The sequence below is a fragment of the Phragmites australis genome, chromosome 1 (genome assembly GCF_958298935.1).
Source record: "Phragmites australis chromosome 1, lpPhrAust1.1, whole genome shotgun sequence".
Taxonomy (NCBI): domain Eukaryota; kingdom Viridiplantae; phylum Streptophyta; class Magnoliopsida; order Poales; family Poaceae; genus Phragmites; species Phragmites australis.
In genome coordinates this window covers 8,176,694-8,194,026 of record NC_084921.1, presented here as the reverse complement: position 1 = coordinate 8,194,026, position 17,333 = coordinate 8,176,694, and the positions used below count along the sequence as shown (strand labels likewise).

General features: G+C 42.4%; 1 protein-coding gene across 3 annotated transcripts; it reads left to right on the top strand.

Moving 5' to 3' along the window:
• The first annotated feature begins 2,622 nt into the window (after nucleotides 1-2,622).
• Nucleotides 2,623-8,900, top strand: LOC133904791 (uncharacterized). 3 transcript variants are annotated; one of them, XR_009907510.1, is made up of 12 exons: nucleotides 2,623-2,974; nucleotides 3,154-3,273; nucleotides 3,360-3,479; nucleotides 4,575-4,928; nucleotides 5,143-5,792; nucleotides 5,881-6,033; nucleotides 6,128-6,440; nucleotides 6,556-6,687; nucleotides 6,760-7,007; nucleotides 7,135-7,225; nucleotides 7,700-7,975; nucleotides 8,064-8,899. XR_009907510.1 is itself a non-coding variant. In XM_062346382.1 (11 exons), the coding sequence occupies exons 5-11, from the start codon at nucleotides 5,661-5,663 to the stop codon at nucleotides 7,900-7,902; spliced, it is 1,272 nt and encodes a 423-aa protein (XP_062202366.1). In that variant the 5' UTR covers nucleotides 2,623-2,974; nucleotides 3,154-3,273; nucleotides 3,360-3,479; nucleotides 4,575-4,928; nucleotides 5,143-5,660; the 3' UTR covers nucleotides 7,903-8,900. The 3 variants fall into 3 exon arrangements, 2 of the variants coding, with proteins under 2 accessions (XP_062202366.1, XP_062202490.1); XM_062346382.1 differs by having other exon boundaries at nucleotides 7,700-8,900; XM_062346506.1 differs by lacking the exons at nucleotides 7,700-7,975; nucleotides 8,064-8,899 and adding an exon at nucleotides 7,552-7,684.
• Nucleotides 8,901-17,333: the final 8,433 nt, after the last annotated feature.

The following is a 17,333-nucleotide window of genomic DNA, read 5'->3' as shown; positions in this document are numbered from 1 at the left end:
TTCCACTCCACATGGGTCCGTCCGCATGACAAAAGCGACGCTGGTTTGTCTTGCAGCTTGAAATGCTCATCAGCCTCTCCACTGCATTTTTATTTTATTTTTAACAAAGTTGCGTGGAATTTTTGCATTTTGATTTTTTTAAAACATAATCTACAAATAGGCCTCTGCAAAAACAATTTTTTGAAAATGGACAGGACTTGTGGTGCTATGGACTATGGTACGGCAGAGGCAGTGTGTTGTCTGTTCTTTGGTCACTCGTATGTTGTTTCTCCTTGTGTATGAATGCTGTCATTTAAGAGTTATCCGTTGCAGAGACCCTCGCATCCCTCCACCGTGGTGGTGGTGGGGGGGGGCAAACACGTCGCGTTGTCCGAGCCCGTAGCACCGCTCCACGCTCGGCCGCCGTCATCGCAGTCACTCAGTGGCGGCGGCGGCCGGTTCTCCTTGCGTCGTCTGTGCTTCCCTCCCCTCCCTTCTCTTCCCCCCCCCCTCTCTGGTGTTTTTTGGCTATTTCTGGCCAGATCTACTGGCGGCGCACTAGATCCCGGTGCGTCCCTGTCGGATCCGTTGGCTCTGTGCCCGGATCTGGTGGTGGCGGGCCGCCCCTGCCTAGTGGTGTTTCGGCATGCTGCCAGTGCCATCGTCACCTAGGTGGTGGACGTCGTGATGGTATGTGCCTACTGGGGTAGCGTGGCTGGTTGGTGGTGCTTCACCAAGGCCTGCCCCGAGGCCAGCTCCTCGAGCTGCAGCGCGGCCAGCCCCAAGGCCGCGCGCGCGCAGTTCTGCCGCTCCTTGTGCGCGGTGGTTTCGTGCTCGACGGGTGCGCTGTTTGTCTTCTATGCCTCCCACTGCCGCACGGGCAGGTGCTTGTCGGTGTTGGGGGCCATGGATGCCGCGGCCTTCTCCTTGTGCGTGCCACGGCAGCCGCACCAGTACACGGCTGATGCGCTTTTGCACCTGGGCGGTCTTTGTTGGTGGTGTGTCGTGCTCCTAGATGGCCGCTTGCTGCTGCTGCTGTATTGGCCATCGTGTGCTGGGCGCCACGTGCGTTTCCCGTTGTTGGCGTTGCTAGGCATCGTGCTGCTGGGCGCCATGGCCGTCCAGCCTCCCTTGCCGATATGGGTTTCCTGTGTGTTTGTCGCCATCGTGGTGCTGCCACCATGGTGCTGCTCGCCTGTGTGATCGGCTCCTGGCTTTTGTGTTGCTCCTCTTGCTCAGTCTCTTCCTCTTCTGTAGGTTGGGCCCGTGGGGAGCTTCATGATGCTGGGATGGCCATGGGATGATGTGGTTGTGAGGAGGCTGCATTCGGTGGTGGTGGCACCATGTAGTTCTCGGCTCCTAGCGTTTATGCTGCTCCTCCCCTTGTCCAGCCTCCTCCTCTTCTACAGGTTGAGCCTGTGGGGAGCTTCGTGTCGCTGGGCTGTTCGGGGGACGACACGGTTGCGGGGTGACAGCGATGCTGCTGCTTTGGTCTTTGGCCTTGTGCAGACGGGTCGTGCGCGAGGGGTGAGAGATGGGAACCGCTGGCAAAATCTTTGCATGGTCTTTGATTGGCATTGACGACGGTGATGCCCTCGGGCGCCATTCTCCTTCTTGGAGGCATTGTCATGGCATCACCCCGCTCCCTTCCACTGGAGTCTCTGGGTGAAAACCTGGTTTCGGCAACAGGATGGGCGACGGCGACGACTCGACGTCGCATCCTCCTTGGAGGCGTCACTCTGGAGATCTAGTTTCTCACACCATGGTGGTCATTGGCTTTGTGGTGGTGTGGTCGGCTTTGGCTATGGCTCTGTCTAGTCTTTGGACCGCCAACTTCTTCTATAGGTTCTACCCCTACGTCTTCGTTTCGCGGTAGATCTTCACTGGTTTTGGCGCTTCTTGATAGTGTTTTGTCCCAATGCGTGCTCCTCCGAAGCGACGCGCTGTCGACTTATGTGACAGAGAGGTGCGACGTGAGAGCATGGCTCTACCGATCGTGTTGTGTTGTAGCGGTGTGGGAGCGGGGCTCCGTCGGCTGAGTTGTGGTGGCGTGGGAGCAGGGCTCTGTGACCGAGTTGTGAGGAAGTATGTCCCTTGTTTGGTTAGCACACGAGTTGAGTTGAGTTGGACTTGTATGTTTGTTTGGTTGTGCTTTCTGGTGTTGCCGTCTGTCTCGAGTTGAGGTTATTTTGTCGTCTTGGGGTTGTCTACCGGTCCCTTTAAAACTGCGCAGTTGTGAGATTTTCGGACCCAATTTCTCTTATAAACTAGATCAATTCTCTTCTTCTATTAAAAAATCGACATACTCTTGTTGTCCTTTCGAAAAAAGAGTTATCAGTTGCTATCTTACCCACCATTTTCTTGATCATTCTTCATTCGCCGAGTGCACAAACCCTAGGAAAGGAGCTGCATTAGTGCTTTAGTTCCGCGTCTGCAGATGTAATTCTGAAGCTGCCTGGTAGAACATCACAAGAAAATAATGCTTTGCTGATCAATTATATATATATATATATAGATATATAGATATATAGATATATATATATAGATGTATTTATATATATCCAGCTATACAATAATATATTCTATAGCCGATCAGACCTTTAACCCCCCCCCCCCCCGTCAGTCCGGCTCCTTCAACCACCTCTCAGACCTGCTCATTCTTCCCAACTGGCCTGAAATGTTGGCTGCTGATTTCTCGCGATTCTTCCAGATACTTTCCCAAATTTTCTCTCCTGCCTTCTATCCCCACCCTGGAATATCGGATTCGGGAGTCTTCGGCGGCTATGTTCTTGAGTTCGCGTTTCCTTTCCTCTTCACGCCGCATCTGAATGCATACATGCCCATTTCCGATTTCTTTGCCGGATAGAAGGGTGCGTCGCTTATTTTTTCTCGGAGCATGAAGGGTCGAAGTCGCAGGACCCCATCCCCCTAGATTTATCGGATCTGAGAGCCCAAGTCCCATCTTCGGTGGCAGAGATCCGGTTCCTGAGAGAAGGTAGCACCATTTTGTTATTATTCAGTTTGGAAACTGGTATTAGTTGCTAGATGTTTCTCTGATTTCGCAAATTTTGTTATTTCTGCTTGCTTCTCTGATTTTGTAGTTGGATCTGTTCTGAAAATCGGTGTTGAGATGCTGATTTCATTTTCGTGTCTTTCAAAAACAATTGTGTGCAGGAGATGAAGGTAGGAAAGGGGAAGAAGATGTTGTGTGGGCTTGTGTAGTTCCAGGAGCTGCCGGTTTATTTCTAGAAATTTATTCTCAGCCACAACAGCTGCGAGTGACACCTCCCTCAGGTCTTGATCTCTGCAATTCATTTTCTGAAAATTGGTGTTGAGATGCTGATTTCATTTTTGTGTCTTTGATAAACAATTGTGTGCAGGAGATGAAGCTAGGAAATGGGAAGGAGATGATGTGTGGGCTTGTGTAGTTCCAGGAGCTGCCGGTTTATTTCTTGAATTTTATTCTCAGCCACAACAGCTTCGAGTGACACCCCCCTCAGGTCTTCATCTCTGCAATTCATGCTTGTAGTTCACATTTGAAAACAATTGGAAAGATGTCGTCCCCTGTTAGGATGTTTAAAATATTGTTCATGCTTGTAGTTCACATTTCAAAAGAAGTGGAAAGATGTCTTCCCCTGTTAGGATGTTTAAAATATTGTTCAGCCAACCATTCTTGTAATCCTCATTTTGAAAGTAATCTTAGTTTTTTTCTTTAGTCTTCACATCTCTGTTTTTTGTTTGTCAGCAATTGTTGTCGAATTGTTTCACATTCCTTTGATGATCTCATTACTTCATATGTGCAATTTCAGTGGTTACCATCTCTCTGTATGTCCTTTGCTGTCCATACCATTGTTTGTGTCGTCACTTGCTATTCGGCCCTTCTTCAATACAACTTATTGCTTCCAAATTCCTTTTGGAATTGCTCATAAAAATATGTCAGCCAGATTTTGAGCCACTGAAACATTTGTTATTTTTTGCAAAGGAAAATAATATTGGCAAATGTCCCCTGAGATAGCTTCCTTAGGAGAATAGCTGTCCCATTGCCTGGGATCCCTGAAGTAATACTTCTGAAATAATCACATAATTTCTTAACATCTTTATACCAAAAAAGTAACCCTATCTGTTGAAATGTGAGGAATTTGGCCTGGGATACCATTGTTTTTGTCGTCACTTGCCATTCGGTCCTTCTTCAATACAACTTATTGCTTCCCAATTCGTTTTGGAATTGCTCATAAAAATATGAATCAAAGAATATGTCTTAATGATGTCTAAAGATGCTATGTGATTCATAAGAAGGCCATTATTGCATTCATAGAGGGTTTGCTATTTTCTGTAGACAGAAAAGTTCATTGAAATTTAGGTGCATGTTTCTCTGTGAGTATATGTTTGGAGAAATTTGGAAGGAAAGAGAAGACGTCTGTTTGTTTTTGTATGCTAGAAATCTTGTCCTTGTACTTGCATCCATTTTTTGTTGTTTTCTAAGTTTTTCTTACCTTCGCTATTTAGTTGCATGGACAAATCATAGATGTCACTAATATTGAAGCAAAAGTTTGGATTCACATTTACTAAGATACTTTTTGATTCCTTTTTACCAGATGGGTTCTCCCCGACAGTTGAAAGGGAGGGTCAAGTCTTTCTCGGTAGAGACCACTCAAGAGGCATGGCGATTCGACGTGACCTCAATCACAGGTGTTGCACCTACAACGGTGCCTGTCCAAGGCAATGAACAGCCACATATGGATTGTAGACCAGCGCCACGCAAATCTGGTACAGGTACTTCCGTGCCTGTAGATGTTCCGAATAAAAGGGGTCGTGTTTCTGCCACGTCTTCAGCCCCTATGGACAGCGATGATGATGATTTCGTTCCTGCAAAGAAGCACCAAGCTTGTAGTACTAGTGCTGACAAGCTTCAAAAAAAACTTGTTGCTGATGCTGCTGCTTCTTCCAAGGTATGTGGCTATAAAAGCTGTTGTCTTTAAACTTAAATATGACTTTTATTTTTGTGGTATTCTAAACGCTTTACCTACATATTGATGCATTGTCCAATAAATAATCTGGTGTATAATGTTTACAAGATGCCCGCACTAATATAACATTTATTTCACATCCTCATGGTTTGTCGCAACACTTAATCATGCATCCTGTTTGTTTGCATATCCACAGCCTCCCCGCCACACTGTTAATATTCCACGCCACCCTGCTGTTCGATGTGAGCCAGCCATCTTCAACCAATTTACCGAGCACCTCACAATGTCTCAACGTCGCAAGATTTCTGAGATGGGTTTTGGGGGACTCTTGCAAATTTCTGCAGATCGGTTGGAGACTAGTGCCCTTCTAGTATTTTTGATGGATAAGTTGAATCCAGATTCAATGGTTATTGATATTGGACATGAGAATGGCCTGCAAATTAATCAAATTGCCGTCAACAAGGTTCTTGGTATACCATATGGAGACAAAGATCCACCTAGCTCAACGGAGGAGGAAAATGAACGCGCTTTGGCTGAGTTCAAAAAAATTGTCCTTGTTGAACCAAACCGTGATGTGACACGCAAGCATCTGCTGGACCTTATCAGAAAACTTGTCCTTGATGATGACCTGGCCGTAAGGATTTTTTTGTGGTTGCTTTCAACAAGTTGTTGTTCCCAGGCTTTGGCAACAACATAAGGGCACTTGATGCCTTCATGACAAAGCACATGTATGTTTTCCGGGATATTAACTGGTGCAAGGCGGTTATTGATGATCTGCGTCAAGCTGCGTTAATATGGCGCAGTGAGAAGCACAAAACTATTCCTGGCTGTGCACTTCTATTGCAAGTGAGTATTGAGTCACTCCCATATAAGATTTTGTTCTTTATTGAACCAACAATTTAATTAACTAATTGTGTTTTTCCTTCAAAATTAGATATTCTATTTGGACAACCTGCGTTGCAATTGTAGTATTCAACACAAACTTCTTCCCCGGGCTAGGTTCTTTGATAATTGTACTATGCAAAATATAATTATTGAGGACAAGAGGAAGGACAAGGTCGGGAAGGAGACTTACGGGAAACTACCGGTAAAATGGACAATATTGTTCCAGTTAATGTGTTTCTTACAATACAACTTAAAATTTAACTGTTTCTCATGTACTTTGATGGATTGCTTTGCAGCTAAAGAACATTGCAAGTACATGCTACCATTTCTTTGAACCGGATTCTAATGAATCACCTGAAGAAGCATGTTCTACCTCGTCAAATACATTCCCCTCCATCATAGGAGAGCTTGGTGGACTGGTATCTCAGATAGCCAACACCTCATCAAGGAATAATGCATTTGAAGGAATGAAAGTATTCGATGCCAAAGCACGCAAGGCCATCGAGTCGGTCCAAAAGGGTTCTAAAATGTTAGTGGAGGCACACAGTGAATTCATCAGTACCATCTGGAGTATATTGCAATCAGAAGTTGTTGAAAAGAGAATGGAAGGTAGCAATTCTTGTGTGTTCAGTCCTACCCGTAATGCCTTTGGCAAGAAACTGTTTAGTAGTTATATTGAGGATTCTTATATTTTGCTATTATGATTCTCCTTCTGTGCGAACAGATAACCAACACTTGACCACTCCCTCCATTGACATAACTATGTCAAACGTGGCCTCACATCAAAATCGTTGTGGCGAATCCTCTGCTGTGCAAACAGATCAGCCGCACTCTGCTGCTCCCTCAAATGAGATCAGTAGGTCACATGATCATCTTTTTCATTTTTACATTTCCGTTACAAGACATTGATCTTCCCTTTACGTGCAAGGTGACGAACCACAGAAATTACACAGTCACCAAGGTGATGCTGGTGCCTTCCCGGAGGAGTTGCAGTCACATCTTCCCTTACAAACTGACCACGATGGAACCCCTCGTCGAATGGCTCCAGATTGCTTTAGTTTTGCACCTGACATTGATGCGGTCATAAGAGAACTCAGTCAAGCAGAAAAGATGCAACATGCTGCGTCGGTAGCCACTAACCACGATCATGGTCAGCTCTCAAAGAACGGTGATGAGGTGTGCCCCCTTATTTTCATATATATTTTGTATACAATGCAGCGTTCCTCTTCTGCATTTTATCAATTTGATCATTATCGTTGTTTCAGACAAGTTTTGCCTTATTGGTCACATTTTTTTTCTGTAGGTTATGCCCTTGGTGTCAATAAATACTACTATACCACCAGCTCCTTGTCATAACGTCGGAAGCTGCAGTGATCCAATGTCCCCCATGTTTGGTAATGTTCATATTACATTTTATTAGCCGCATTTTGATTTATTACCTTATTTTTATGCCAAAAGCAATCAATACAATTTCAAGATATCAATCTTGTTTTAAGAAATTAACATTGTTATATATAGGGTAGATCACCTAGTGTAGCTACATTTTTCTGGGAGCTATACATGCTTCTCAGTGAATAAAAATAGCACTAGTAGTACTTGTTTCTCATACTTTTCAAGCATCAAAAAAATTTGTGAGTACACTGTTCTAACATGCTACAGCCTGAACCTCCCTACTCAAAAGCTTCTTGTTTTTTTTTCTGAAAATTGCAACTGTTTTCAGCCATCAATCCACAACAACACAGCCATACTGGGCATGATAAGCTACCGAAGGCCTATGGCGTGCTGGAGGAATCTAGAAATATTTCAGAAAACATTACACAGAGTGATATATATATATAGCTTTGCTGATCAATTATATAACCTTCCAGGACAGCCAGGTTTCTTCCTTGTCAGTGTATGGCAAACTACACCAAGAACAGGCAAGAAGAATGGATACTGTGTACTTGACACTCTAGTATTGTTAGGGCATATTTGGATTGAGCCCCCGCGCCGCCAATTCGGTGCGCTAATTCTTTGGCCTAGGATTCGGTCGTCGCGGAATCGGCCGCACGTGGGCGTAAAATTGCACTGATGCAGGCGTGTCAACGCACCGCCGTTGAACCAAGCAGATGCCCTCACATGTGTCAGCACATCAATTTTGACAGGTTCGTGTGCCGACGCTGAACAAAACATGCCCTTATTCTACCACTCCTAGTCTCCTACTACCCATATACGACCATTCTTGGGATACAGGCATACAGGTAGACGTCACCTACCTCGCTAGGTAGTTCTCGGTGAATCATCTGAGAAGAAAGGAATGCCAAATCAGTACAGCTAGGAGGAGAGGAGATCATCCACTATTAGCACCTGATAACTGAGGCCATGAAGCCTGTGGAGATCCAGTGGTTGCAACATCGATTCGTGAAAGCGAGCCCCCATGTACAGCTGACTGAATTCGGTCGCACTTGCACATCGCCACTTCCCTTTCCATCCATGGCCCCTTCCCTCGCTTCCCCGCGTTGAAGAGTTGTTGATTTTACAAGGGGCCCAATGCACATATAATCGTGTCTTAATCATGGATAAGGCACGCATTTCAGGCGTGCCAAATCACACCGTCAATCAGGAACGCTGCACAATGAAATGCGTGCCAAATCACACCGTCAATCAGGAACGCTGCAGAATTTTGTTGGAACGTACCCAGGAAAGTGTTGGGTTGGTGGCCTGCAGTGTGCAGACAAGGAGGGAAAAAAGTTAAATTCAGGCAGGCACCATGAAGGAGTAGCTAAAAGTAAATACTGGTGGATTAGCATTGAAGAGTCTCACGATGGAATTCGGGTGGTGCTATCCCTCGTGCGCCTGTAAAAAAGCGGTTTAACTCCATCGACACTCCCAGCAATCTGATTTCAATTGCATGGACGCAATTCTTTCTTCCTACTCTCACCTTCACACTGTACTTCTCCCCATTGACAGTGCCGGTCGCTCCTTGTCCCGCCCGTCTCTATCCATCTCTAGCTGTACTCATACCGCTGCACTAAGGGTCCGTTCGATAGGGATTCGGATTCTTGCAGAAACATTTCAGTTTCAGTTCTCTCTGAAACATTTATCTAGTGAAATAGAATTACCTCTGAAAACCGTTTTGCTAGTTATTTGGATTCGTTTCTTTGAAAGAGATTATGGTGATGCAAACAACAATTTTGTCCTTATGCTGATATGATGTTTGTTTGTTCATTTGTGATAACAAAATTAGAAATGAGTGGTAACAAAATACATGCTTCTACTATAATATTACAAAATAAATAGTTTTAATACAATATTACAAAATACATGGCTCTTGCACAATGTTGGCCCCACATGACAGCGCGTGTCGACGATAGCAACTCGGTGGGCGGGCGACGGGGGATGAGATCCATTCGGTGCGACAAGGAGCGGAGCGAACGGGGGAAGGAACACACGGGGTTTTGGACCGTTGGACCAATGGCATTTGCAGGTAAAACAGTGAAGTCCAGGGGATGTTCAAACTTGTCGAGGTAGAAACGGTGTGAAACAGACTCCCGGTCGTTTCAGATATTCAAGCCGATTCACGGGAACAATTCATGCTGAAACATTTCGATAAGGAGTGTTTGGCTTGCTGTAGCCTCGATTTTGTGATGAAACGAAAGCGATTCAAGTTATCAAACATGACCTAACCCAGCTTCACCCGGCTAGCTTTGCTCGTCTCCACCCTAGCACCACCCACCGGCCATCCTCCGTCACTCATAGCTAGTGGTGTTCCCACCGCCTCACCGCTCCACCCCCACGTCCATCCTTGCGTCCACCTCTTCTATCAAGCTAACCTCATCCTCTAGACCTCTTCTAAGTCCGACAACGAAGGAAGGCATCTGAAATTTAGAGACGCCGTGGAATTCAGGCCTTGTTTGAAAAGCAGGAAATTGAAGTGAATTTTAAAAGAAACGGTTAGTTTTCTCAAGGAAAAAAATTGCGGTAGATAGAAACGACTACGGACGGATCGGTCAGCAGACGCCTCTACTTGCTGTCGGCGCGGCCTGCAGTGCTAGTGGATCTAGCCCTGCCTGGGATCAGGTGTCAGGGAGATAGCGATCGCGTCGAGTCGCCGGCCTAACTGGACCTTGCAGAACGACATCACGAAGGACGAAGGAAACAAACAAAACCACGCCCCCCGTCAGCGACACTACGCTACATTTTTCCCATGTCCAATCAGTTGAATCGGTTGCGTGATGATTCAAATTTGTCCTTGTTTCGCACGAATCATCGTTGTACGAACGCGAGTTTGGATATATACGTAGTGGCGTTCCACTATGAGGCCACGGCTTATATCATATTATACGGTTGAGAAGACAACAAGAGCCTGTCCACTAAATAAAACTGAATCAAATAATTTCAAAATAAAAAACAAAGATGAATAAACGATTTACGAATGATGGGTATATGATAGCGGTATTAGACAGCTCACTTGTATTATATGGATGAGAAGCCTTCCACGGGGCACTCGGAGCACATAATATAATACGAGTGCATGATTATATGAGTTATTGGGGGGAGGGGGGGGGGGTATCAGGACATATTTGAGTTCTGGATGATTCTGTGATCTTCGATATCCTGGTCACCTTGGCGTATGCAGCCTACATTAAAGGCTTGTTTGGATGGGCCAAAACTCCGGCCTATCCCACACGAATGGCTTGAGTTTAAATTCGGTGCAGCCAAACAGGCCGTCAAACGAAGGCGTTACAGAAGTGCACTGACTAGGCGAATATATATTTATATATAATGTTTGCAAAATTATATGTCTGTTCAAAAATCTTACCAGACTAGGCTACCAGCGCCCGTTAAATATGGGCTTTACGGTCAGATTGGCTCGAATTTAATAAGGACGGTGGCCCGGTGATCAATGTCAATGTATCGCTCGTTCATCGGACGAAACTTTACTCTCACCCACTGAACGTGCGAGATTTTCCTCACAATGCGGCTTGACGGACCAACCAAAAGATGTTACCCCCTGTTCGGGCGAGACCTTATCGTTATATAATGTGGCCGCACGCCCCGAGCCAATGTCAGCAGCACATTTGCGCCAGCACCCAACCGAGAGATCGCAGAGAGAGGGAGGAGAGGAGGAGAAGGGAGGGGAGGGCCGGAGAAAAAATATATGTTTTTTACTCTATTTTTTAATATAAATCTGGTAGGATAGTCATTAGTGCTAGATTTTGTAACATTCTAAATTCTTAAAACCAAGAGGATTAAAAAAACTTTTTTCAAAGAAAATAAAAGAGTTTTGCAAAAAATAAATAAAATCCTAAGTGTATATGTGTGCTTTATACATATACACATATATGTGAGTATGTGTGCTATATGTATAAATACATATATACATTAAAGGATGTTCTTTCCTATAAAAGAATATCCGTATATAAATATGTGTATTAGTTGATTATTTGTTTGATTGATTTTGTTAGCTAATATATTATATAAATGTGTGGTATATACGCTGTATTTATATATACATGTGTATCTACAGGAGGAAATAGAAGAGGGAAAAGGAAAATCTTGTCCGAGTTAAAGGTCGAAGCCCATCTCTCTTACGACCCGCCCATCCTTCCCCTCTCTTCCCTCTCCTCCCCTTAGCCTGGCCCAGCTCGAGCCGCTGTCGCTTGTCTCTTTTTCGCATGGGCCAGCCCAAGCCAGCCGTTGCGCCCGCCTCTCTTTGGGCCACGCTCGCGCGTGCCTTGGTCCAAAGGCGCCTCCCACCTCTCTACTTTGCCACCGCGCCACTTATGCCTGGGTCCCGCTTGTTATGCCCTTCTCCCACCTCGCGCCGGAGTTCGCCACCAACACAAGGCTGAGCCGGCCATGTGACTCTATACCAAACCTGTTTGGGAGACCAAGGCACCCGTATAGGAGACCTCTCCGATGAGATCCGCAAGGTGTCACCACCTTCTCTCACCGCCAACCCAACTTGTCACCCCCCCCCCCCCGAAGATGCTGACGCCCTAGGTGAGTTCATCTTTCTCCTGTGATGCTTTTCCACTGCTCACCGTTGCCGTCGACGAGCTGGAGCTCAAGTCAAGCCCGACAAGATTTCGGTTGTGCGCCATCATGCTTGAGTTCCCTCCTCTGTGCCTGCCGTCAGCTCCGGCCACCTAACCCTCCCAGTCATCTGATCTTCTTCCAACGGTCCTGATTAGAAGATCTGCATACCCCTTCGCTAGCCAACCTAGAGCCGACACGTGTTCAACTTAAATCCAATCAGCACCAAAGCCACGTCATTATACCACATCAGCAAAGTTGTTGATGTGCCCACCAGGTCAACGTTAGTTGCTGAGTCAGCAAGCCCGATCAGCTTTTCCTTTCTTTTTAATTGTTTAATTACTGTGCTGACATCATAATTGGTGTATATTGCGTAATAAATAGTTTTCTAGTATAAAAATAATTTTATAAATAGGATAAAATCTGAAATAGTTTTAGTAATGTTTAGTAGTGTTTCTATACTGTTATTTAATTATGTTTAATGTTTTAATAATTAGAGTAATGCTAGTAAATTCCAGAAAAATCCTAGAAAGTCACAGAAAGTAATAGATGACTTTAAAAAATACTAGAAAATTCCTAACAATATAATTTGATCGGTAGGTAATCTTTTTATTCATATTTTAATCTTTAGTAAATCATAACTTATTAACCATAGCTCCGTTTTGACCGGTTCTTTCACCGGATTGTCCGAAAAAGCGTGATCTTGTATGTGATGATGTTGTTGTGTGAGATTTGGTTATTTTTGGATATTTGTGTTTATGTGCTGCTTTTTTGCTTATTTTCGCGAGTAGATGCCAATGTTCCGAAGAAGCTAGGATGACTTCAAGACCAAGACTTCCCTGAAGACCTAACTAAGTCAAGTGAAAGCAATTTGTGTTCTTGATCATATTTATTTCAATTTTACAAAATGTTTTGTTTTACAAACATGTATGTTAACAATTTATTGGGAATCCCAAGTGTTACGTTTTACCCTAATTTTCTCTTATCATCCTTGTCGTCTTAGTATGGTTTTGGGTTATGGAAGTGTAGATGATGCTTAGCCTTGCTTTGGGATGATAATCATGATAATTGTTCCACGAACTTGATAATGGTCCTATGCAACAATGATAAAATATGATGGAATAATTTTTATAGCAACATGTTATAGGGATTTGAGCAGGTGGTATGATAAGATATGTGGTTGAAAAAGTGGTAGTCTTGCTCAAATCTAAGGATCGGTTCGTAGGGTGACATTTCTGTGTTTACAGTACAACCACAAGCTCGGTATGGGATGGGCCTAGCCAAGTAATTTGCTTACTCTCTTCGTAGTTTAGATTAGGCAGAAGAGGGATGAATGGACAATGTCTTGGGATCCGAAGTGTGAGAGGGGGCTTCTGTAGTTGAGGTGGAATTACGAGGCAGTGAAACCTTAGCGGGTAGACATGTGCTGAGAGGGGCATTGTAAAGGCTTGTTAGTGATGTCCTAGCCACACACCTCGATACTTTGCAGTGTGCCTGATTAGCAAGGGAAAAATGGAAACTTAGTCACCTGCTTGCGGGTGATGAAAACATGACTTGTGGGTAATGTTCAACCTCTGCAGAGTTAAAATTGAATATTCAGCCGTACTTACAGTCACGAGCGGCATAGAAAACCTATTATGAGTATAACTTGATGGTTTAGTTAGTATGATCAACTGTGGTGATGGGAATCATAGTTGAGGTATGGATCAGTCACGATGGTGGGAATTGTGGTTGAGGTGGTTGGTCAGTAGCTCAACTTTGGTGGTGGGAGTTATGGTTGAGGTGGTTGTTGTTCAACCTTGATGGTTAGAACCTTGGTTGAGGTGGTCAGTTGGTTACGTCAAGATGGATGGAATCTTGAGGTAGTTTGCTATCACTTAATTATTTCGCTTTTCCAATTTTTTTACTTAAATGTTATTTTATGCAAAAGAGCTATTTAGCCTTATCTTTGTTAAAGCCTTCATATGCATACTATTTCTTCACAACTTGCTAAGTATGATATGTACTCATACTTGCTATAATCAAACACTCAATTGGGAAAGAGTTGGAAGACTTCACGGAGGTGAAATCTAGGGAGGTGTTCTAGATTGATTTATCCTGTGGAGTTATCGGTGAAGATGAAGACTACGCTTAGAATCCGCTGAAGTGTTTTGGTTTTTTGACTTCTAGAGATCTTCTATAAGATGATTTATCGATTAAAGTATGGATATTGTAATGATTATCATTAATTAAGTTACTATGTGTTGAGATTGATTCGTAGGCTCAGCATATAGATGAGATTGGTTTGTTTCTTGAACCGGTCTCAACAGATTTTGATATAAGTTAGAGGTTAGATCTAGGGTTTAAACATATGTTAGAATGTAGATCTAGATTTAGAAGTAGGGTTAGACAATGTTTAGCAATTAGATCTAGTTTGTACGCATACTTTAGCAATTAGATTTAGTATTTAGATATAGGTTAGGTATTTGTAGAATTTAGATATAGTTTAGACAGAACTTAAATAATAGATGTAGGATTTAGAGGTTTTACATGTAGCGACCGGGGGATTTTTTTTTCACTGTAGATTAACTGGTGGACCATATTTTTAATCAATGTTGCAATATTGTAGATGTCGATTTACGTATTTTTTTGTTAGAATAATTGTAGGATTTTATGTCGATGATTTTTATATTATGTCTCAAATTAGATTGGAGCCCTAACACATATTTGATCTCTCATTTTTATTATATTTTTTTGTTCTCTTATGTGTGTCCCAAAGATGTTTTTTTTGTTTCTTCATAAACAAATTAAATTAATAACCATAAAAATCGAAAAAAAAAACTGTTCCATATGTTTAAAGTTGTGATATAGATCTCTACAACTGTGGTTTAAGGTGCATTACATTTTTTGCATTAGGTTTTCACAAATTGTTGCATTAGTTCTCTAAAATGTTGCATATGTCTCGCATCTGTTCCTAAAAAAGATTCAAAATCATGCATTAGTTTCTTTTTAGAAATTTTGCATTGAGAGATGTTCTTAAAGGTCTTTCAAAATGTTGAGTTAGGTTTCAAAGGTGTCAAGAAGTCTTTAAATTGTTGTGTGCATATGTGTGCCAAGGGCGACATGCAGATGCGGCACCAGCTGGGATATTAGTGAGATGGAAACAACACTAGTGAGATGGAAACAACATGGGGAGAAATGTTGTCTGATATTGATAGTCAAGGGAGGAATGATATCTGGCATTGTAATTGAGGTAGGAACAACAAACTTTTTCTCCATAGTGTAGGTTTGCTATGATATTTTTCCTTTTCCTTTCCTTCCAAAGATGACTTTCTTTGTATTTGATATTACATTTTGAATTTGACTAGTTACATGCCCGTACGTTGTACCGAGAGCAAAAGAAAATCCATAAGATCAAATAGTTAATGGGTGAAACATATGCATTGCAATAAAACAATAATCAATTTGACAACACAAAGTTAATTGATACATAAGTTCTAGCAATGTAGAAAAGTTATATCAATTCATGTTCTACACAAAACAATTGTGTTTTGGACACACCATGCGTTAGAGCATACAAATTCATATTTAGAAAAACATTAATGTCTCCTCATGAGAAGACTCATGTAACATTTCAACGAACAATTAGACATTTCATGATATACAGTTTTATCAGAATGTGCTCTGTTGTCTGCTTACTAGGATGCTTTAGGATATTTTGCATTTAGTAGATAGTCGTATAGTACAAAAATTATATCAGTAAAATTATGCCCCACCAACTTGTAACCGGGTTCTCAATATATAACAATAGCAAACATCTACAGCTAGGTAATAAATACCAAACATTTAATAGTATTTGGCTTCTACGGCAACATGTGCCACCATGTAGTGGGATTAACTGTTAAGAATATGAAAAGAACTGAAAAATGCTAGTCAAATACAACAGTGACGAAAGCTTGCAAACAGTTCCCTTGGTGTTTTTTTTTAAAAAACATGTGTGCTATTAGCAACCTAGCAATCTCGATGAATATAGAATTATAATAAGCTCAATTATTGAACCATGGTGCCAGACCTCAAACATTGCACTTTGCCTTGTTACTTTGCATACATATATGATGCTCGACCTCGAGCATCTAAATTATAAAATCTCAAACTTTCATAGAAACAGAGAGAAACAAGGAACTTACATGCCGCAACTCCTCTTTAGAAGCGCGAATACGATCCAAAGACCGCAAATAATAGACCCATAGCTCACCAACCCATGTACAATTTCGTGTGGCTCTGTGATAAACACTTTTGAGAACAGAAGGCACCTGCCAAAGAAAAGCATCTCTTGATATTTAAAAGAAAAAAAATATTATCATCATGATTGATCTACATGTATTGCCATAGAAGTTTCTAGAAGAACCTTCAAGGTATTGTCCAGGTAACTTGTGCATTCCATCCATAGATCACTTGAAACAGGAAGCTCTGAAACAGCTCATTCATACAGAACTTGAACATGAACAGGGTCACCGAAAGCCTCCTCAAATTTGATGTATTTCTGTTTAATCCACAAAAAAGTGGCATTGAGTTTACTAAGAACATGAATTCGGTAAGTAAAAGTAACGAATATGTGCTGATAGCAATGTTAAAATGAAAAACAAGTAAGCCCCACACCAAATAACCAAATATAAATGGATTGAGAAAATTGAAAGGTAGAAAAGAACCTACGCAACTCACACTTGTCAAATACACAAATATACAATATAAGAGACATATATGATTTTTTTGTTTCCAAATAAAATTTTCTTGAAAAAATATTTATTGAGCAAGGCCACGCAAAAAAGACGATGAATTGAAGAATAAAATATTTTTGCAACAAGATCATCAAATGGAATTATATTCCTATAACTTTCAGTGAAACAATCCAGAACAAAAAGAGAGAGTTCGGGTTAAAAAAATAAAAAAGGAAGAAGAATTCAAAAAAAAAGGAGATTTTCAACAAAGCTGTAACTTTTCCCCCAAATTTGAAGCAGGAGAGCTGCTCAGAGAGACATGATCTGAAGTTTTTTTTTTAAAAAAAATAACACAACAATGGGTGTGCATCTCAATTTTCAAGCAAATAGTAGCAGAATGAATTGTAAATAAGATTTAAGTTATGCATTGACAGATCGTAAACTACGTTCACCATACCAGAAACTCCTATAGTTTGTCGACTTCAGATGCACCTACATTGCTTAGTTGATCCTCGGGCTTCTCTAATGTGTTACACTCACCATCTGCCAGTGCAGTATCTATAGCACTCTACAACAATCAAATAGCTCGAACAGTAACCATGTTACTCTTCCACTGCAAGATTAACAGGTTAACTAAACTGTTCAATAGCAAATAGCTCCTCATTCCTCACCTTGAACTTGGTATTCGGGAGCCTAGCTATCCCAAGCAGCAGCAACGAGCTCATCGTGGCCGCTGTTGGTGCGAACCTGCAATTGCTCACAACAGCATAATGTATCAACCTCGGTC